General features: G+C 38.3%; 3 protein-coding genes across 3 annotated transcripts; all 3 read right to left on the reverse strand.

Moving 5' to 3' along the window:
* Nucleotides 1–214: 214 nt before the first annotated feature.
* On the reverse strand, nucleotides 215–6,732 carry LOC146522975 (high affinity immunoglobulin gamma Fc receptor I-like). Its single transcript, XM_085142362.1, has 5 exons — nucleotides 6,270–6,732; nucleotides 5,783–6,049; nucleotides 5,401–5,646; nucleotides 4,986–5,141; nucleotides 215–2,540 (listed from the first exon to the last, which is right to left on the reverse strand). Exons 1-5 carry the CDS (start codon nucleotides 6,298–6,300, stop codon nucleotides 2,479–2,481), a joined length of 762 nt encoding a protein of 253 aa, XP_084998488.1. The 5' UTR covers nucleotides 6,301–6,732; the 3' UTR covers nucleotides 215–2,478.
* A 5,481-nt stretch (nucleotides 6,733–12,213) lies between these two features.
* LOC146522976 (uncharacterized) lies at nucleotides 12,214–15,174 on the reverse strand. The gene is made up of 2 exons (XM_085148041.1): nucleotides 15,084–15,174; nucleotides 12,214–13,802 (listed from the first exon to the last, which is right to left on the reverse strand). The coding sequence occupies exons 1-2, from the start codon at nucleotides 15,172–15,174 to the stop codon at nucleotides 13,129–13,131; spliced, it is 765 nt and encodes a 254-aa protein (XP_085004167.1). The 3' UTR covers nucleotides 12,214–13,128.
* Nucleotides 15,175–15,215: 41 nt separating this feature from the next.
* On the reverse strand, nucleotides 15,216–20,433 carry LOC146522977 (butyrophilin subfamily 1 member A1-like; the record flags this gene model as incomplete). The annotated part of the gene is made up of 3 exons (XM_085148056.1): nucleotides 15,216–15,421; nucleotides 15,759–15,972; nucleotides 20,058–20,433. Coding segments are annotated over 3 exons (693 nt in total), but the record flags the coding sequence as incomplete, so codon positions are not given.
* Nucleotides 20,434–23,908: the final 3,475 nt, after the last annotated feature.

Here is a 23,908-nt window from a genome sequence, read left to right on the forward strand (position 1 = left end):
CTCTATTTTTCTGTCTTTACTTCATTCATCATCAATTCCCCCTCCTTTTTTCCTTCATATGTACAAAATGTTGGAGAATATTTAAATAATTTGTAATGTGAAGATTTTGTAAAGATTCACTATGATTTACACAGCAGTGCACTCCATGATAGTGACATCAGTACTTATTCAGGGTCAGAAACCTCTGGTTCATTGTTTGAGATAGGTCCTATTGTGTTCCCACCACAGAACACAACAGAGAGCAGCTTTACTCAGAAACCAAACCACAGGATTTTCCAGCCACACAGCAGAAAACTAAATATAGGTCAAACAAGTTTACCTGTCAAAACAAGCACTTATACTCGTTTCCATTTTTTGTTCCATTTTTTAAATTGTTTTTGCCATTTTAAACTGCACATGCTTTCAATATAACTGCTGAGCTGTTTGTGTTGTGGGTTTTTAAACTGGCACAGTGTCCCGTGTCTTCTCAGAAATTACACTCCCCTAGATTGAATACACTCAATTTAACCACAGCTGACCCATATTGGCCGAAAGAGCTGATGGAGCAATAATCATTGCATTTCCCTGTTTGCAATTTAAAGAAATATTATTAATGTTGAGTAAAGTTTTAAGCCCATGCTGTACGGAGATGAAAGTGTGGACAAAAACAACAAGAGACAGCCGTACAAAAGCTGATGAAAATAAAACCACAAACACTTCGCCGAGCACTGAAGGCCCCTACACTTCCTTTTCACACACAGCGATTATGCATTTCACATCCTCTGTAATCTAACAGTTTGATATTTTTCAACAAACGTTCTTGCTCTTATGAAAACAGAGAAAAATTGTCACAAAAGGTCAAAAGCGTCACACGTCAAAAATAGCAGATAGCAGACTTTTACTGTGGGCTCCATGTCAACAGAAATGTCACAGCATGCTTTACACCTTCACTGCTTATTACTGATTTATGACTGAGTGGAAACTTGACTAAAGTCACCTGTGGCCAATAAAAGAACTGGCCAGTTTTGCTTTTATGTTTCTCTTCATATTTCTGTTCTCCTACTGTCCCCTCCCACACCACAACAGGAAGGAACTGAGCAAAGTGAACAGCCTTTGTTGAGCAACAAAACACAAAACACGGGAAAGCTTACTAACATTTATTCAGTCCTAAGATTTCTGTGATTTTAAGAAAAGTCACTTGGCAGGGTTGATAATGTGATCGGAGAAACTGGTCATGAAAACCTTAATAGTGAGTCCACAAAAAACAAAAGAACCACTCCAGACGAACCAACAACACAAGAACGAATCAGAGGTATCTCTTCATCTCCAGATATGAAGTATTTATTTTTAAAATATATTTATTCTTGCTATGAAATTAAGAATTCAACTAAAACATTTTTTTAAAAATCGGTTCAATCTGTACAAAATGATCATAATAGGTGAAAAACTATTGACAAGAACCTAACATATCAAATATTAATTCAAAACCTTACCACTGTTTTAAAATAAACCAAAAACAAAAATTAGATTAACAAAATGTCATTACAGGAATAAAAACTAAGACACATCTTTGTCTCCTCTAAACACACACACTTGCTCTTTCTGTTTTTAATCTCCTAACATTCAACAGGTCTCTGGTGACCCATCTAGGGTTATTAACCCACCGGTTTGTTTTAGCTAGATGCTAAAAAAGTAAATTAAGTATGCATCATTTTGCACTCCGGTTATTCAATTTTGGTTTTCCAAACAGATAAAAATTCCATTCAAATGTGTGGATGTTCACTGAATTCAAACCTTTCTATCTGAGCCTAACTCATCAATAGTCCCCAATGACCGGGTGTCATACATCGAAGCAGGTGAACCATCACCTCAACCTGTCGTGGTGTTGCCGTCACATACAAATGATGTCATGGGTCTTTTGTCCACATTGCTATGATGACCTCACGCACATTAAGTGGTCCTTTTAATGGAAAATGATTAAAGTCGATTAGAGCCACATCAGGTTGACCTGAGATACTGTTGAAAGGGCTGTAAGTGGTAAGATATGAAGAAAGATTGCGCAGCAGGCACACACAGTGGTAGCAGGACAGGAAAAACCCTTTGAGATAAAAACCAAGGTTTATACTCGAGTGTTAGTGAACATGAAGTCGTATTAAAACATTATCCTGATATTCAGATAGCAACTACTGTTTTCCTAATAAACAAAGTAAACAACATGGTGATGGGCTTGCACACACAAGATAACAATGCAAAACATGAAATACTGTGGCAGAATACAGCAAGACAATAACATTAGTTATTAGAAGACTCTGTCAGTTTGTAGAAGTGTTACAAACAGACCACTTACGCAGGCCTCAGCTCTTTTTTTTTTTTTGAATGACACTACAGTCCCCGTTGGCCCTGCACAGATAAATGCTGGCAAATGTCAACTGAAAGCTGGTGAAAAATGAATACCCACGTTCAGGACACCCCGTGGTACATGTTCATCAGCTTGTTTGGTTAAACAACTATTTCCATGATGACATGATCCGTGCGCATTCTCTTCGCAGCATTCTGAGCTGCTGTGAAGAAAAAACAAACAGAACAGCAACATGAATTCTTGTAGCTTTTGTCTTAACAGTCATCAGCAAACAGCAGTTCAAGGTTTTTAATCAGATCAAGATTGCCTCATTTTTCTAGAAGTAACTTGTTTGTCAAAGGTCACCTGCAATACCACATTGTAACTTTGGAATTTACCTGCAAACCTCAATAACCTCAGCAGCTGGTGTCAAAACACAGTTCACCAGAAAAAACATGGCTGCTTTATAATAACGTGGCACCTAAAGAACAGACTTTTTTCTACCAATAACATCTATTGGTCATGAGCACAGTATAACCGTGAGATCAACCAATGATTTATAAAGTCTCATTATGAAAGCTCAAATTCACACTTTTGTAGCACCATTTGAAACCAGATTATTAGTTCTTATAACCAAGTATTATGTTGTGAAGGCCTTCCACCTTCAGTTAATACTGTAAAATGATAAAGCCAGACAGGAAATAAAAATTTCCAATCTTTAAAAGTTAAACTCCTCTGGCGACCATTACAACATATGTGTAATGTGAAAACGAACATACAAATGTTATATTTGACATATGAAAACAAACATATCTACTTTCCTTTATCTCTATTTCCAACCTCACACACACCAACACCCACACACACATATATAGTCAATATATCGTAGAGTGAACTACAAATACGGCATTAGGTGAGCAGATTTTAAGGAGTATTATCCATTGCCATCGTATCAACAAAAGGAGGATGACATTACACAGTTAGGCATGGATGATTTGATTATTTGATGTAAGCGCTAAAACCAGTTTCCAAGTCTCCCTTTTATGAATTCTAAAATTGTGCATTAACGGACTGGTTCTTATATAGTGCTTTTCTAGTCTAATTGAGCACTCAAAGTGCTTTATACAACTAATTCATTCACCCAATCACTTTTTCCAAGCTGTTAGCCTATCTAACATTCATACACAGTCACACTCAATGGATGCATCGGAGAGCAACATGGGGTTAGCATCTTGCTCAAGGATATTTGGCATGCAGACTTGGGGGAAGCCAAGAATCGAACCGCAAACCTTCCAATCAGTAGATGACCAGCTCTACCGCTACAGCCACTTTTATGAAGACTTATGAATTGAATTTGAATTAGTGGCCAAATTATACGTACAGTACAGTGAAAAAAAGGATTTGCATTCCATTTTCAATGTTTTTCTTTCTTTTATTGATATTTGTCACACTTAAATGTTTCAGAGCTAATAATTACTTGGCAGTAAGGGCGGAATCAAACATTTGGCAGTGAGCCTGTGACATTGCTGTGGAGAAATTTTGTGTACATATATATGTATATATATGTCAAATATATAAGCTTGATCTGATGGCTGGGCCTTCTGGTAGAGAGGAGAATTCATGGTTCCATCAATTATGGTAAGATGTCCAGTTCTTGAAGCAGCAAAGTTGTCCCAGACTATCACACTACCACCACCTTGTTTGACTGTTGGCATGATGATCTTCTTATGCTGAGAAAAGGTGAAATGAGAAAACCTTCCAAAAACTTTTGTCTTATGAGTCCAGACATTATTTTGCCAAAGGTTTTGGGGATCATCGAGATGTTTTTGACACTGTGAGATGAGCCTTTCTTTTTGGTCAGCAGTGATTTACTTAGAAGTCTTCCATGAATACCATTTGCATCCATTCTCTTATTGTTGAATCATGAATTCTGACTTTTACTGAACCAAGTGAAGTTCTTTAGATGGTGTTTTGTGACCTCGCTTGAGGTGTAATTTTGGTAGTCACTGCTGGGAATATTATTAATAATAATAATAATAATAATAATAATAATAATAATGGATTGGATTTATATAGCGCTTTTCAAGGCACCCAAAGTGCTTTACAATGCCATTATTCATTCACTCTCGCACTCACACACTGGTGGAAGCAAGCTACGGTTGTAGCCACAGCTGCCCTGGGGCAGACTGACAGAAGTGTCAGTCTGCCCCAGGGTTCCAAGTTCAAAGCATTATAAACAGCTTTGTAACCATTTCCAGGGTGGTGGATGCAATTACTGTGATTGGTTCCTGTAGATTGTGGCAGGATTTGTTGCTTTTTGTAATCTTTAGGCTGATTCACTTTGTCACAAAGGTTCTGTTTAAGGGAATTCTTAAAATGGACAGGTTTGGATACATTGGACTATTATTTTCTTAATGATTTGATGCATGTCACTGTGCCAAATATGCAAAAAATGAAGACAACAAAATAATCAACTATAGATGACATATCTATTTTATGTAACATTCTATTTTCAGACAACAGTTTTGATTAACAGAAATTGTCACTGACAAACAAACAAAAGCCTCCAGAAAATAGTTTACTAGCTGATAGCACATGTTGTTGTTGTTGTTGTTATAACCCAATCTGATAAGGAATACCCCTTACACACTTGCAGGGTTTACTTTACCTCTCCTCCTGTCTCGGTATATAAGCCCCAGTAGAACAGTGGACACCAGGTAAGGCGTTCCCACCAACAGGTGAAATACTAGTCTTAAGACAGAAAAAGAGCAGGGAGCGGCCGGTTCAGCTGCAGATGTAGATGAAGGAAACTCCTGAGATGAAGCTGTAAAGAGATGAACATGGAAATTATACATTGAAATGCTTTATTAAATACATGTTTTCTTTAATTGTGTCTTTTTCAGGGGTAGAATGTTTTTCTCTCTTCATCATTTGCAGATGTACAAAACACAGACAAATATGCAAATTTTTGAGTTTTTAGATATAATTCCTCTAAGAGCCATTTTTTTAATTTCCTTTTTCTTAAAATGCTTTATTTTTAAATTGCTCAACATTGTGTATGTGATGGGATTTTTGTTGCTCACCATCAACTGCCAGCCAGCTGCCTAGTGATTCTTCACCTCCTGAAATGCTGCATTTATAGAGTCCTTCATCAGATTTAGAAACCCTTTTAATGGTGATTTCTCCTGTGGAGTTCCTTTTGATGCAGTGGCCATCTTTATAGAAATCAAAAAACTGGTTGGAGGACTTTGTCTCAGGTGTACAATGCAGTGTTACAGTGGCACCCTCGGACACGGGGAGGGCAGGACTCTCCAGAATCACAGGCTGATCTTTGGAAAATGCAGAAAATCAAGATTTGTCATTTTTATAGGCTTTCTTTGCTTCGTTTCTAAATGATCTGCCTTAATCAGTGTGACTTTAAGTTTAAATATTGCATAGCAGAACTTAACGTAGTGTTATTCATACCAGTAATGGTAATGTTGACCACATTGCTCTGCTCCCCACTGACAGACTCACACCAGTACACGCCGCTGTCTGGTGGGTAGGTTTGTCCGATGATGCAAGTCGAACCCGAGGAGGCATAGCCCCAGCCAGAGGAGCAGGGTCTGGTCCCCCCTGCGAGCGTTTTCCTCTTCACTTTCCAACCAGTGTTGTTCAACTGTTCGCCACAGCTCAAAGAAATGTTGTCATACCTGAAGAACTGAGACCTGTCAGGGTTGACCTGAAGACAGGCTGTAGGGAAGGAAGGGAGAGAGAAAGAGACAAGAAAAGGGTGAAAATTTAAAAAACAAACAAAAAACCAACAACGAAAAAAAAACCAGAATGAAAATAATATATTAAGGACCGAATAAAAGCAGTGTTTAAGAAATTAAATGTAAGCAGGGATAATGATGGATTATAAGAATTGTCCAAATTGTTCAAAATATCCTTAAATGTTGAATTTTGTACTCACTCAGCATCAGGCAGAATGGTGTTAGCTGCATCCTGTGTCAACACCAACTAACAGAAAAACAGACGCTGATCTCTCACTTCCTGAAGATTTTGGTAGGCGTGCTTGTTTTGTTTGAGCTGCTGCGGGAAACACATCGAAATGTGTTTGCTCATCCACAGTTGATTAATGCAACTGACCTGCTTACTAAATGCATCGATTTTATTTCGGGGAAAGTACACCAAACTATAAAACAACCCAAGAAGTTGCCTATGCAAGTAATGCAATCATATATTAACAGTATTATCTGTTTTAATGCATATAAATGCTGGTTTGATATCCATTACTTGTTTTTGATCTCCCTTACACCAATTTATCTTTTTTACAAGATGCGAGCAGCCACCTTAACCCTTAAATGTGTAAGTGGGTCAAAAATGATCTGGTGAGGTTGTTTTCTTTCAATATCTTCATAATGAAAAGTTATTATTTTTTATTGCAGTTATACACCCCCCCACCCCCACAAAAAAAAAAGAACATGTTATTGATACATGCCATTTAAGTTTTTTAATTACCTTTTATACATTTTACAAAACTGACGTTTTTGTATTACTACCAGAATAAGTGGCTCAAAAATGATGCTCCGTTAGGTATCATAAGTTTCCTAGAAACACAGGTCGTAAAGTTTTAAAGTAAAGTCAACAGTATGTGTGTATCGATTGTAGCTCGAAACAGGTAGTTTGTCACAATTGAATACAGCGAGCAGATAAGGCAAGAAAACAGCAATGTTTGACTAACTTACTTAAGAATGTAGAGTCCAGTCACTCGTGGATCTAAGAGTTAATATCAGCTGCTGATTTGTGGGCTGATTTATGAGCTACTAGTGATGGGATTTCTGGCTTTTTTTAGAGAACCGGATCTTTTGGCTCGGCTCACTAAAAAGAGCCGGCTCTTTCGGCTCTGAACTGGCTCTTTCAATTTGTTTTGTTGCTTTAATTAATTTATTATTAACAACAATACAAAATTATGCACAAAAGGAATTACTAATGTAAAAAAAATGGTTTTATTTATATATGTTTATATATAAATATATACGGTGGCCCCTAGACACAAAGCACGTACAAACTCCAAAAAGCACGTACAAATTCCAAAACACACATCTAGCGTTAACTGAACTTCCAAAACAGAGCTACCTACAGTAGCGGTTTTAGATGCGGGCGACACGGGCAGTTGCCCGGGGCGGCATCGTGGTGGGGGGCGGCATCACGGGCATCGGCAAAAAAAAAAATGCTCGTACTCATGCTGCCCCGACGTCAGCCAGCGCATATTGGGAATGGCACAGGCACTGATCGGTTTTCTATCGCCCATTTGCTGGGAGTAAGGGCGCCCTCCGTTTGCGAGGTGCGCCTGCTGCTTGTGACACAGGGAGGAGAGGGCGGGGCGGCGGGGGAGTCTCTGGCTGGCTGGAGCGGCATCTAATAACCAACTCGCAAAATAAAACAAAATTAAAACAAACCAACAAACATGAAAATACCAGACATCATGATACAGACTTATAATTTGCACCGATGTATTTTCGAAATTCTGTACACGAAAAGTGAGCGCGAGATCCCTCGGTGCGCCTGCTCGCTGCTGAAGTCAAAGTAAACTTTATTGTCATCTCCGCTACAGTCCAGTATATAGAGAGACGAGACGACGAGGCTCCAGTTACAGCAGTGCAAGTAAACAAACAATAAATATAAGAAGAGTAAGAAAATAAATATACACTTTAGGACTAGGGGTAAAGAGATCAATAACGATTTAAAATTTATAATTTACAGTTTGATGATTTAAAGTCTCACACACAACCCGTCGAAAGGGGAGGAGGGGCCTGCTGCTTCCAAATAGAGCACATTTCATTCATAATGTTGTAAATCCAAGCCCATCATGTATTCATGATTTGAGTCCTGGGTTGTGTGAAATCTCAGAAATAAACCAGAAATAAACAAAGTGAATCTGTGAACTAAGGTGTAGGTCTGTTAGGTTATGTTGTAGTGATCCTCGAGTTGGGGGATTTGTGTTCATACTGGAGTGCAAAATTAAAACCAATGGAAGATGGACAAGAAAAGTTCAAAGCCATCAGGTGCTCAGTTTAGAAAAAAGAGAAAAGAAGAGGAGGAGAAACGAGCAAAAGATACAGGTAAGCAGATGTGTGATTGGATAATGGCAGGTCATCCTGAAACAATCAGAATCAGAATCAGAATACTTTATTAATCCCTAAGGAAATGATGTGCGTTACAGTTGCTCCAAGAAGAAATGGTAAAAATAGCAACAGTAACAGACTAAACTCCAAACAATACATTATGTTACAGATTTTAATATTAATTAGTCATTGTCAATTGTTGATTTGTCCTGTTCTCATTATATGATGAATTATGATGGCTGTTTGGTAGCCGTTTGCATACTATGCATACTCTCTCTCTTCATATGTGTGTGTGTGTACAACAGTTTTATGTTAATGTACAATCCTTAATATGTTTTGTGTGTGTGTGTGGTTGGCGCCAGAGGGAGTGTTCGCCCAGGGCGCCAAACAGGCTAGGACCGCCACTGGCTACCTAGATCACTTAAATTAAACAATTGAAAGCATATGTGTATTGTTTGTGTATTTATACACAAGCACTCATATATATTCAGATAATTTAAAAAAAAAAAGTTCATTTACCTGTTACTACCACACACCAAATCTGGTCGTTGGTACTTCCTGGCTTGTGTAACCACTAGGTAACAAAAGCTCAACACTGCGCCTAGCATCCTGGAGCACTTCTGTTTGGTTTTGTACGTGCTTCGGAGTTTGTCCTTGCTTCGGAGTTTTTACGTGTTTTGGTATTTGTACGTGCTTCGGACTTTGTACGTGCTATGGAGTTTTTACGTGTTTTGGGGTTTGTACGTGCCGTAAATATACTTTAAATATACTTTAAATATACTTTTATTTATTCACTCCACATAAAATATAATAAATAAATCATATCAATCATCAATAAATAAATCATATGATACAAAAACCAACTATTTCCATTTCAACCTTTAACTATTTAAATTTTCAGCTTTTTCCTTTTAAACAAATTTAAAGTGAAACAACATAAAACACTGCAAATCACAACACAATTAAATATAAATTAAAATATGAAAACAAAAAGAAGATGCACATTCTCTGTCATATGGGCCTGTATGAATAAACTTTCTGAATCCTTTATCATCTGAAAATAGTTGTGGATGATTACTATACCTTTCTAACGTGACGTTGTTGTCCCTGGCTCTCTTTCTCTGTCTCTCCCTCCTTCTCTGTTCCTGTGCCACTGAGTGTAACTACCGCCCCTTCCCCCCTTCCCAGCGCAAAGCACATGTCCTGTGCGGAGTGAAGTGGGAAAAAAGTGCGAGAGAGAGAAAAAAAAGAAAAAAAACCTTGCGTCGTTCACTTCAAAGAGTCGGCTCTAAGAACCATTTCGTTCACGACCGACACATCACTATGAGTTACCATTCTGAAGCACTAGTTTTAGCATTGCGGCTTTTCTTTGAGCTAAAAGTATCCAAAGATTGAATGCTCTGTTGTCACTAATGCTTGCCAGTGAGATGCATGCATAAACAACAGGTATGAACACAATGACAGACTAATAAAATGACAGAATTTGTCAGAACTGGTAACAAACATCTTCTTGGATGGTCTTTTAGTAGACAACAAATAATCACACAAGCAGTTGCTAGCCTAGCAAGCACAGCTAATGTCTTTTCACTAAAATGGCTAACCACTTTCATAACAACTGACCCTTTTTGATAAAGAAATTGGAAACGTGCTTTTTTAAATTTCAGTAGAATTCATATTTTATTTCTTCCAGGTGTTAATTTAACATTTTAATACTAGATTAACGTTTTGGTTACACAACAGATATTTAGCACAATGCAGTTTTACATAATATAAGCACACATATAAATATAGATATTTAGTGATTGTGGAGAAGTAAGTAAATGGTAAATGTTCATGTATATCACCTTTATATCACCTTTCTACAAGTCTTACTCACCCAGTCACACACATTCATGCTGGGCTTCTGTCTCAGCACTTTTTAACATTTACATGAATGTACTGGGGTCAAAATGAGGCTCAGTATCTGATACTTTGGTGTGCATTCAGTATAAGAATGAACCACATCATTGACAAATCAGTGACAGTGCTTTGAGGTCTGTGGTCTCTTTGAGCATGTGATTCTTCTTGGAGAGGTCTGCCATCCTGTGGCAGTTGGAGGACACTACAAATGTTAAGCTTTTCGAGGCAGAGGGAAAACTCGGCTGCTCAACACTCGGCATGCCTTCACTTCTCAGCCTACCATCGACCATCTTTTTTTAATTGAAGACAATGACTAACCTCATTTTTTTTGTTCCCCTTATACATCAATACAGCTTTTATAAATATGCTACCAAAAAAAAAAGAAAAACACAAGGATGTGTTGGGGGAAAAAAAAATTCACACATTTAATCTTTAATGCATGTCCTTCTTTACTACATCAATGAATCTTCCCTTTGGTCCTCCAAGAGATCCACTACTCTGTCAAACATTAAATTAATCTGTGTGCATCCCACTGAACAAAATGTAGTTTACTATGGGTATCTTGAGATAATCAGACTATCAAAAGGCAGATAGGTAAAGATTCAAATTTCTTAGTGAAACGGAGGATTAAAACCCAAAGTGTTAATTTCTTTACTTTTTTTGTTTTATATTAAATAAAATAAAACCCAATAAGTCGGGTTGTTAGATCATCTCATTCCTCACTTAAAGATGGAATCAGTTTAATTATTTTTAAACTTTTTTCTAATCTTCATATAATTTATACCACAACTACCTGTGAAAACTGAACAAGATTTGTGTGCAGTTTGTAAAGTACTGATGAGTGCATGCAATGAGCACATAAAAACAACCCAGTTCATTCTGAGAGGCCACGTCCCCACAAATTACAACCACATCTGTGCACAGACTGAACTCTGTCTTTGTTGACAAATGTCACACAAGCTCAGAAGGGTTAGCTACTTCTGATCTTATCAATGCGCAGGTTTCATTCTATATTCACATAGATTCTGTGTTTGCCAATAAAGTGTAATGGAGCTGTGACTAAATGTTCTTTCCATTATGAAATATTAGCCCATTACTAATGGCTAGCTGTTTATTTTTATCATTTTTACTGGCCAAAAATCGCTTACCACTGTTGCCTCAGAGAAATCAGGTTGTGAGTTCAAATCCACAAGCTAGAGCCTTTCTGAGTGGAATTTGTATGTTCTCCCCATGTTTGGGTGGGTTCTCTGTGAGTAATTTGTCTTTATCCAGCAGTCCAAAGACCTGTATGGGATTAGGCTAAATGGTGATTATAAATTGGCCACAGTTATTAATGGTGTTAGCACTATGATAGCTCAGTGTCCTGTCTACTGGGGTAAGAACTGGATACAGTAAGTGGAAAAAAAGATGATGGCTGGAATTGTTGATTTTACAAAGTGCTAAAAAGTCACCAGAAATGGCATTCATCGAGTCCTAGGGTTACACCTTTTAATGTGTTGCCCCGTTAACGATGAAGACTTGTATAAAAACAATTTGGTAAATAAAGCGGAGAATTCCTCCATTTCTCTGAGAAGATATTTAGGGTTTTTCTCTCAGTGAGTCATTTAAATCCTCAGACTTCCAAATGATTTGCCCAACCCATGAGTTTGAACAACTGTCTATATATACACATAGATATATATATATACACACATATATATACATATATACGTGTATTTATATACACACACATATACATACGTGTATATGTATACACACATATATACACATATACATACATGTATATGTATACACACATATATACACATATACACACATATACACACATATATACACACGTATACATACATATACACACATATAAATAAGAGTTATAAACATATTTGAGAAAATCATATTAGAATACAAGACTTTGTTGGGACATTGTGCTGAGAGATTTGTAAACTACTTTCACAGCTGGGTGAAGTTGGTGGAAAGTTACATTTCAATAATAACTTAAATGAATGCATGTCCTTGTGCAAAAACATCACCAAACAAAAATGATATCATTTGGGATTACAGATGATAGATGACAAACATTTTTACATGAGCCACTGAAACTGAGCTCACTGTCCAAGTTTAGCAAATGTAAAGTTTCAATTACAGAAATACAAAGAAAGATATCCTTTTGCACATTTTATGCAAAAACCTGGAAATATTTTTAATTAAAGAGCAAAAAGGTTAATGTATGAGCAGGATGAATACATCATGATATATACAATAATTCAACAACAATTAAAAAAAAAAGAAGAAGAGAGTGCGCTAACTTGATTTAGATTCTTGGAAATATCCATGCTAATTTTAGCACAGAACATTTTGTTTTTTCCCCCAAATCATGGTAAAGCATTATGGTCTGTGTGATTTTGCAAATGGTAATGCAAAAAATGAAATAAAATTCAAAGACCTGTATCTCTTACATACTTTCCTTAGTGATTAATAAAGTATTCTGATTCTGATTCTGTAGGACTAGCTTATTTTTCTGGAAATACACCACCGGGCTGGCTCAGTTCTTTTAAATTCCATTTTTCTACTACTTATTTGAACTCTTATCTAGAGGTAACAATCTAAGCAGTGATGCCAAGATCCCCCCTTTTCCAACAACACTGAGGCACCACAACAGCCAGTGCAATACTCACGTCACTGCAGCTGACTGTCAAGCTCCTACTTCACGCTTCAGTCACTGGTGTTAAATTTCAGCTCCTATTGCTCAATTAAGGAGTTTCAATCATTTGAACCAAGTGAGCATTACCTTGCCATGCGCTTATTCTAGTACAATTTCCTTTTGTTTTCATTTCTTGATAAAATTTTCTGTTCATCTTCTTCAGGTAAATTTCTCAGGAGGTTGTAATGCTTATTAAATTCTGCTAAATGTGGAAATACTGAGGAGTGTCTACGCTGAGGAAGGCGGGTGCTTCGATGGGGTGAGACACTGGAGTTGATCATCTGGTGGCTACTGAGAGCAGAAGAAGGGTTGGATGTTGGTGAATGTAGTTGTAAAATATCTGGACTGCTGTACATATGGTGGTTTCTTTGAGATATGTGACCAGGGACTGGAAAGCTGTCTTGTCTTTTGATAACAATTTTCGAACCCCTGCTTTTGGGTAAGTTGCCAGATTTTGTAGTGTTAATGCTGGTTGAAGTTGAAGATGGGTTTGGATTGTACACACTGGTGACGTTGTTAATGTCAGGGCTATGATTTAAGAATAATTGTGAAGGTTTTGGAACATCTCCTGTGGTTGTGGAATGGCGTCGAACAATTGTTGCCCTGTCGTAGTGAGTAACTTTGTTGTTCTGTATTTTTATGGTCTCATCGTCCATAAGAAACTCATTCATCTGCCCATTGTGGCCATTTACCAAGTTGTCCGTTGTCAGTAGGAGGTGGCTTTCACACGTTATACGTCGATCTGATGACTTCTTGGTCACTAGCTGCTTTACAATAGCTGTAAAATTAAAAAAAAAAAAATTATATATATATATATATATATATATATATATATATATATATATATATATATATATATATATATCAGCTGAATAATCTAGTTGTAGAAAGAAACCAAAATTTATACAGCTACAAGAGAATTACCCTGCTTTTCACTTTATTTATGACTTCAGAAAACACTTTCCCAATCACTGTTTTGGGAAAGGAATTCCCAGGACTTATTTGTCCAGGATGTCAAACAGACAAACAGATTGGAACTAGATCTGGGGAATTTCAAGGGCAAGTCAACACCTCAAATGTGTTGTTGGGCTCCTCAAACCATTCCTGAACCATTTTTGCTTTGTGGTAGGGTGCATTATCCTGCCAAAAGGTTCCACAGTTATCAGGGAACACCTTTCACATGAAAGGGTGATTGTCTACAAGAATGCTTAGGCAGGTGGTACATCGAAATAACATCTACATGGATGGCAGGACCCAAGGTTTCCCAACAGAACATTGTCCAAAGCATCACATTGCCTCTGACAGCTTGCTCTTCTCCATGATACCAGGTGTTCCCCAAGTAAGCAACACAAACAAAGCTGGCCATTTCTTCCATTGTTCTGTGGTGCAGTTCTGATGCTCATACGTCCATTGTTGGTGCTTTCAGTGCTGGACAATGGTCAGCACTGCCACCCTGACTGGTCTTTGGCTATGCAGCCCCTTATGCAACTGCAATAAGGGGTATTCTGACACCTTTCTATCAGAACAGGCATTAACTTATTTTGCAATTTGAACTACAGTAGCGTGTCTGTTGAATTGGACCAGACGGACCAGCCCGTGTTTCCCACAACAATTAGTGAACCTTGGCCACCTATGATCGTGTTGCTGGTTCACCACTGTTCCTTTCTTGGACCATTTTTCATAGATTTTGACCACTCCAGACTAGAAACACCGCACAAGATCTGCAGTTTTGGAAATACTCTGACTAGCCTAACCATTACAATTTCTTAGACTTGCCAATTTTCTCTGATTCTAACATCAACTCTGAGGGCAAAATGTTCACTTGCTCCACAATGTTTCCCACCCACGAACAGGTGCTATGATGAAGACAAAATCAGTGGTCATAATGTTATTAAGAATCAGTGTGTGCACTTCCCAACACTGATTACTGATCACTGGACATACCTCACTATAAAATATGTCTAAGCTGCTCAGTATATATAAAAGTATATGGCTCCGTGGCTTGCCTTGTTGTAGCACTGTTTTTGTTTTCGTCTTTTAATTGAGAACTGTTACTTACCAAATTTGCCACATGGCTTAAACAAAAGAGCAATCAGTCCAGCTGCAGCTAAGAGAAACCCAGCTGTTCCTCCAATGGTGATGACAACCATTTGAAGATCAGATTTCATACAGCCAGCTAAAATGACATAACACTGCAGTTTTATAAATAACTTGGAATATTTTGAAAATATAAAATACTCTAAAACATAAACCTCACATGGATGAAAAATGCAAATAAAACATGATTTTAAGTGTTAGGATGTACACATGTCACAGTGAAGTTCCTGCATACCTGGTATGAGGATTGTTGTTTCCCTTGTCTGGTTAAACTCTGGTTGATGAACTCTGCAGGTGACACTAAATGACATAATTAGTGTTATATTAGTGAAAAGCTCATTTTACTGTTAGGTGGTTAGTAAAAACATCATCTGTAGTATTGTGCAAAAGTCTTGAGCCAGTCTTCATTTATATGGGAAAAAGTGTCCTCGTGGACCGTGACCTTTTCATTGTGTGAAGTGTCCTGCAAAAGAATGATTTTTTTAAAGCTGTGTTTTACCATCTTCCTGGCAGAATAGAAAGAGAGAGGTTCAAATGTTTTGCAGAGTACTGTAAAACATTTAATGCCAAGATGAATATTTTGTTTCCTCATTTCTAAACCACTTTATAGATGTTTTAGAAAGTATATATTTATAACCTGCTGGTAGCTCTTTGCAGAGTGGCTTTTCGTGTCACAGTGAAACATCCACGGGCATCTTGTTCTCTTTTTGGATTTTCCTCAGAGATCTTTTTTCCTTTGTCATCCAGAAATGTTATCTGAGGCTCTGGCAGCCAGCAGTTTCCTTCGCAATGCAGAGTTATGTCACCGCCCTCCACTGAAATCACCGAAAGCTTTGGCTCCGAAACAGCCACTGTAAAAACAACAAAAACAGATTTATACATGTGCCACACATGTATCCTAATTTCTTACTTGTTCTACTCTTATTTTTATACTAAAATATATGATGTCTAATCCTAAATCTTTTTATAGAACTTGCTTCTGAAGAAGAATGAAAGGCACTCTAAGTGACACATACCCCCATAAAAACTGCTGTTAAACTCAATTATTTACAGTGGCTTACAAAAGTATTCGGCCCCCTTGAACTTTCCCACATGTTGTCACATTACAGCCACAAACATGAATCAATTTTATTGGAATTCCACGTGAAAGACCAATACAAAGTGGTGCACACGTGAGAAGTGGAACGGAAATCATACATGATTCCAAACATTTTTTACAAATAAATAACTGAAAAGTGGGATGTGCGTAATTATTCAGCCCCCTGAGTCAATACTTTTAGAACCACCTTTTGCTGCAATTACAGCTGCCAGTCTTTTAGGGTATGTCTCTACCAGCTTTGCACATCTAGAGACCGAAATCCTTGCCCATTCTTCTTTCTCCAGCTCAGTCAGATTAGATGGACAGCGTTTGTGAACAGCAGTTTTCAGATCTTGCCACAGATTCTCGATTGAATTTAGATCTGGACTTTGACTGGGCCGTTCTAACACATGGATATGTTTTGTTTTAAACCCTTGCATTGTTGTCCTGGCTTTATGTTTAGGGTCGTTGTCCTGCTGGAAGGTGAACCTCTGCCCCAGTCTCAAGTCTTTTGCAGACTCTAAGAGGTTTTCTTCCAAGATTGCCGTGTATTTGGCTCCATCCATCTTCCCATCAACTCTGACCAGATTCCCTGTCCCTGCTGAAGAGAAGCACCCCCAGAGCATGATGCTGCCACCACCATATTTGACAGTGGGGATGATGTGTTCAGAGTCATGTGCAGTGTTAGTTTTCCGCCACACATAGCGTTTTGCATTTTGGCCACAAAGTTCCATTTTGGTCTTGTCTGACCAGAGCACCTTCTTCCACATGTTTGCTGTGTCCCACACATGGCTTGTGACAAACTGCAAACGGGACGTCTTATGGTTTTCTGTTAACAATGGCTTTTTCTTCTTGCCACTCTTCCATAAAGGCCAACTCTGTGCAGTGCACGACTAATAGTTTTCCTATGGACAGATTCCCCCACCTGAGCTGTAGATCTCTGCAGCTCGTCCAGAGTCACCATGGGCCTCTTGGCTGCATTTCTGATCAGCGCTCTCCTTGTTCGGCCTGTGAGTTTAGGTGGGCGGGCTTGTCTTGGTAGGTTTACAGTTGTGCCATACTCCTTCTATTTCTGAATGATCGCTTAAACAGTGCTCCGTGGGATGTTCAAGGCTTGGGAAATCTTTTTGTAGCCCAAGCCTGCTTTAAATTTCTCAATAACTTTATCCCGACCTGTCTGGTGTGTTCTTTGGACTTCATGGTGTTGTTGCTCCCAATATTCTCTTAGACAATCTCCGAGGCCATCACAAAGCAGCTGTATTTGTACTGACATTAGATTACACACAGATGCACATTTAGTCATTAGCACTCATCAGGCAACTGACTGCACTCAGAGCAAAGGGGGCTGAATATTTACACACACCCCACTTTGCAGTTATTTATTTGTAAAAAATGTTTGGAATCATGTAAGATTTTCGTTCCACTTCTCACGTGTACACCACTTTGTGTTGGTCTTTCACGTGGAATTCCAATAAAATTGATTCATGTTTGTTGCTGTAATGTGACAAAATATGGGAAAGTTCAAGGGGGCCAGATACTTTTGCAAGCCACTGTATATGGTGACAAATCACAGTAACAGTTGTCTTAAGGTTATTATTGTTGAAAGGGTCTTTAACCGTACAATAATTTTAAGAAGCTGTGCTTTTCATTAAGTAAACTACTTTTTTTCGAAAGCTACATGGAGTCAAGCCAAAGTAGATGACTGTGGTTTGTCAAGGTGTCCCTTCATCTGAAAAAACTAATTCTGTTCCTCTGTGGAAAGGAAATGTATTTTGTGTGAACCAATCTTTAATTATGCCAACTTTTACAGGACATTAGATCCCATATTTATCAAATATCACTAATATCATAAAATATGCAATTCTGTCAAGTAGTAAAAAGCAACAGCAAGAGAGTAAATATAGCTGGTTATATGCCCATCTTTAAGACTAAACACTAGATAAGGCTGGTGCTGTTTAAAGGTCAGCACGCGCGTTTTAATTTCAAATTCAAGTAACAAAATACTTGGATGTTTCATAACACTTGAGACAAAAGTGTCACTTTTTGTACATCCAGACCAAAATTTAACTGTTAAACATGGTAGAGGTATTATCATGGTTTTGATTGTGTTGACATTTTTAGTCATTGAGGAAACGCTTCATTCAACACTGGCAAAGATTAAACAAGGTGGGGAAATACCGGATATGTTTTTGCAGACCAATTCACTGGTGTGCAATTGTCATGAGGTTAATAACAAACCAGTTCTCTCTGCGATGCCACACCTGACCATATAGTCAGATCTATATCTATACTTTGAACTCAGAGGCTTGGTAGAAGATATGAATCTGTTGCTGTACTTTAGACTTATAAAATGACTCAGAACAAGATAATATTTTGTGGCCCATTAAGATCAAATGCGACATATGCATGTACTAATTAACCAAAAAAACAAGGTGATTCTGAATATAATTCATGACTGTCCTCCACACCTAATGCCTCTGATTTCCACATTAACTGCTAATATAATACTCTTTGTTTGCTTTTTAACATGCACTATAACTGTCACGGGGTCCGTGTCTCTCTGGTTGGCTCACGCTGGCTACAGGTTTTGTTGTTGTTGTTCGTTTTTGTTTTCTTTGTCTCTCCTCCTCCTCTCTGCCTGGGTGGAGCTCGTTACGGGCTCTCGCTCTTGGCCCACGCACCTGTGTGATTGTGTCCACCTGCTGTTGCTCTGGCTGATTTCCCCAGCTGCTATTTAAGGCAGTGGCACAGAGCAGCTCACCGCTGGAACGTTGAACCTCCTGAATATCCTTCTTCTGGACCAAATCATGGGACCTGCCCGGGTGTGGCAGCGTGTGTGGAGTTTTGGAGCGAGTGCGGCTGAAGAGGAGTGCGTGTGTGCGGAGGAGCTGTGGCGGTGACTGTGTGGAAGAGGAAGCGTGTGTGTGGATTCCCCCCCCCCCCCCCCCTTCTCTCCCTGGAGCCCTGGACCCCCCTCCCAACTCACTGTACATATATATAGCACTGAGGTGATCCCTGTTGTAAATAAATCTCCTTTTGTTCTCAAAGAAAGAACTGTCTGCGCGTGAGTCCGTCCAGTAGCCATGACAATAACGATAGTATTAAAATGAAAACAATAAAATAGCTAAATTTATCTAATGTGCACAGTCATGTCAAAAACAAGAACAAGTTCCCACTGATGATTTCACAAAAAAAAAAAAAAAAATCTACATCTTTTGAAGTGAAATTGAAATCAATTAAGAGATCTTCAAATCCCTCTGTAATGTATTCCATGAAGATGGGGCAGAAAAGGAGAATGTCCTCTTTCCCAGCTCTGTATGAACTTATTGGAACAGTAAATGTAATGATGTCCCAACGCTGCAGTCTATGACTAAACATGTACTCTGATAAATAAAAGGACAGTAAAGGAAAAAAAAGATTTATAGATAAAGTGATACCAATCCTGGTAAAAATATATTGGATAAAACAGCTCTTAACACCAAACTCATGGCAAGCAAAATGTTATATATATATATAAAAAAAAGGATTGTAATATCTACATTTTGTCACCATGGAAAACCATAAGGTCGGTTGTCTTATTGTAAGCCTAATTGAACAGTTTTGGTTTCTAAACCCTAACCCAGCATCAACTAAAAATGTAGTACAGGTAAGTTATTAAAAAGAAAGTTTTTATAGCCTTACACATCCTCTATTATAAGACTTGGTGCATAGCTTTACTTCATAATCAAACTACATGCTGCTAAGAGCTCTGACTCTAATATACATATAATAAATGGGCAAGGACTCAACTCTCAGGCTGGTGGACCACACAGTTCACAGCCGAATTACCAATGTGGAAATGAACATTAGTAGACATACCCACAAATAGCTCCACTTTTGTAACCTTCCTGATGGCATTTTTCTGGAATATGAGGCATTTGTACTTTCCAGTATCAGACACCTGCACATTGGAGATCCGTAATGAAATGTTTCCATCTTTCAGCTCTTTCACGATGAGGCTTGTCCTGTACTCGAAGGCTGGATTCTTCATCTCGTAGGCCTCACAACCATCCCGGTACAAGAAGACAACATCTGGCTTCAAGCCTTCCTTGGACCACTCAACAGTCGGAAAGTCTTCCTTGTCAGAGATATTGAAACTGCACGGTAGAATAACATCTCCACCAGCAAAGGCAAGAATGTGCAGTGGCTGACCATGAGCACGGGATCCACCTAGAAAAAAACCCACAAGAGGAATAATCAACCATATTTATACTAATAAAGCTGTGTGCAATGTGTGTAAAACTTTACTAGGAGGTATTCAATGCCTCCATCTGGATTGCCTCCTTTACATTATTCTATGTGTTATAGGTGAAGAGAGCCCAGAGCTACAAGTCAAACTCTGCAATTTACCAGTCTTTTTAAAATACTCTGCGTATTGACCAGTAGGATTACAATTACATTACAGAGAAAATGAATGAATAACCTATATGTTTTTATCCCCACGTTAAATCTGTAAGGGCATAAATCTGTGACAACAAAGATAGAGGTAAACCTCTGACTTCAACAGGAGAAAAACACCTTTTTAAAAAAAAAAATTGACTCCTCCTTTGTTGGGGTTCACACGAAATGCATAGTATTTGGTTAATGGTACAACTATTGGGACAAGTCCATGTGGTGAAGTTTGCACAGGGTTCCTGATTGGTTTAGGATGATTAAGATATTGTTCACCGTAATCAAAGGAGCTTGCAAAGAAAAGCATCTGGACTTCTTTAAGTTACTTGAAGACGTTTCACCTCTCATCCAAGAAGCTTCTTCAGTTCTAAGGTCAAATGGTGGAGAGTCCCAGATTTAAACCTAGTGGGAGTGTCCCCCCACAGAGGGACAAAAGGACCCCCTGATGATCCTCTAATCGCCTGAGCCAAGGTGTGACACTGGGTGTGGGTCCCAATCAGCCAGAGTTTCGGGTGAGTTCATTGTGAAACCATGCGAATTCCTGAGGTCAGATGGCCCAGGATGTGAGTGGGCGTTAAGGTGTCTGGGGAGGGAACTCAAAACTGGATTATAGATGGCAGAGAGTTGGTGTCGTAAACCACCGCCTCTGTTCAAAGATGGTCGCTCACAGTGGACATAGATGGCTTCTTTCACTCCTCTTTCAAACCATCTGTCCTCTCTGTCCAAAATGTGAACATTGGCATCCTCGAAAGAGTGTCCTTTGTCCTTAAGATGCAGATGGACAGCTGAGTCTTGTCCCGTGGAGGTGGCTCTTCTGTGTTGTGCCATGCGCTTGTGAAGTGGCTGTTTGGTCTCTCCAATGTAGAAGTCTGGGCATTCCTTGCTGCACTGTACAGCATACACCACATTGTTAAGTCTGTGTTTTGGCGTTTTGTCTTTCGGGTGAACCAGTTTTTATCTGAGCGTGTTGCTGGGTCTGAAGTACACCGGGATGTCATGCTTGGAGAAACGCTTTTCTTTGCAAGCTCCTTTGACTGCGATGACCTGGATGACTGAGAACCTTCACAGAGATATTGTTCACCGATAAAAAAAAAACACAGGTTGAACTAGAAGTGCACATCAGTGAACAACACTTTTCCACTTCTTGACAGAAAAGGAAAGGTATAGTTCATGAGGTAAGCTGGGGAAGACCCCAAACCTGTAAGATGTATAGTTTTTACATGAAGATGTCCCACACTGTCTCACACAAACATACTCTAGGTTCACTTTGTTAGGACTCGGAAAACTGTGACATTCAATTAAGATAAACATATCATGTCAATAACACAAGTACACACTCACCGGCCAATTTTTAGGTACACCTGTTCAACTGCATGTTAATGCAAATATCTATTTACACGAATCACATGGCGACAAATTAGTGCATTAAGACATGCAGACGTGGTTAAGACAACCTGCTGATGTTTAAACTGTTTAAAAATGAGAAAGAAAAGTAATTTCAGGAACTTATACACAGTTAAAATTTTACATTTCATTCAGTTCATACATGCAGATGAATTATACTTGGGGTTACATATAAATACATGTTTTTCTTTTTTTTTTTTCTCTTTTTTTGCCATAATCATACATTCCTGTTACTGTATGCATGCATGATATAAAATCCCATCTATAACACCCAAGAGGAACTTTTTCTGCTCTTCTTCTAAGTGTCAGAAATATAATCCACACATTTTATTAACAACGTTTTGATCGGACATCGTTTTCCAGCTAATTGACTTACAAAAGGTAGCAGCATCAGGTGAAGCAGTTTATATAAACACTTTCTCATAGTAGTGGAAGATAAACAGTAGCAGTTCTGCTTGCATTTCCACAGTACATACACTGAAACATCCTCGTGATGTGCTATACCGGCTTTAACCGGCTTTTCCGGTTAAAAAAAGAAAAAGACAAAAAGAAATAAGGACATTTAAAGAAATACTGAAACACATGCTTGTTGTTTTATCGATTGGATTCTTATTCTGCCAACAGCAGAAAAAAAAGCTTTTTGCAGTCAACTGTTCTATTAATTTTGTCTTTCAGCGAAATGCTTAATTTGTTTCTCAAGTCACGTTTCCATTTGAATAACTGTAATTTAACTTTGACATACGCAACATTAATTTAAAGCAACCCGGCTCTCGTTCTTACCTATATAAGCTGACAACAGAACGGCAATCACGAGAAGACGATGATACATCATCATTACACAGTTATTAATAAAACCAGTTAAATGTTTCAAAAGTAATCATCCTCTCCTCAGACACAAGCGACCCTTTAAGATCAGCCTTGCGAAAACAGTCACACTGAATGAGAAATGAATTGTCAACTTCAGACTTTGGACCTGGGCTTGGGTGTGTGCTATGGGTGGGTGTGTTAAAGATTGCTACACTCTTACTTCTCATTCGCTTACACATGACACGCCAACACCAGCTCTAACTTCCCTGTAAAATACAACAACAACAACAACAAAACAAAAAATGAAAACACTAACTTGAACTCCAAGACGTTTAAAGGATGGCTGGAGGTCCACAATATTGAATTTGCAAGTCAAGTAGGTGGGTGGTGGTTCTGCTCTTCTATTTAGAGCGGTATTTCCTGAGATGAGCTAAGTAAAACACACACACACACAAATATTTATGAATATTTAACCTTGACTACACTGCAAAACGAGAATTCATTTATTCTAACAGGTTAGAATGAGACGTGCCATCAAAGGTGGTGTGACAGCTACCTGAAAAATCTGACTAAAAATTATCTTAAAATATAGTGATTCTTTTTTTTCTACGTTTAATTAGACAATCCAGCAATATCTACAATAATACTTCAATAGAAAAACTTAACACTTAACAATTTTTTCAGATACTGAACTATATTAAGCTATTTGGTAATTTGACTCCAACGACCCATCATAGCAGAAATAATTCCAGTGGTGACATGATTTAGGACAGGATCCCCAGACTCTACATGGGAGTGAAGATGAAGATTGCAGCTTGGATGGGTCCAGGGTAAGACAGAGATGGGGAGGAGTAGGGCTGGGTATCGTCACTGATTTCTAGAATCGATTCAATTCCGATTCACAGGGTCCCGAATCGATTCGATCCACGATTCGATTTAATTCGATTCGATTCGATTTAATTCGATTCGATTCACTTTGATTTGAATCTGGGAAATTTTGACAGTCAGAAATATTATAATTCAGATCAGTACATTTACATATTTTTGTATCTATAAAAAGGAAGCTG

The sequence above is a fragment of the Neolamprologus multifasciatus genome, chromosome 3, assembly GCF_963576455.1.
Source record: "Neolamprologus multifasciatus chromosome 3, fNeoMul1.2, whole genome shotgun sequence".
In the NCBI taxonomy this organism is placed as follows: Eukaryota; Metazoa; Chordata; class Actinopteri; order Cichliformes; family Cichlidae; genus Neolamprologus; species Neolamprologus multifasciatus.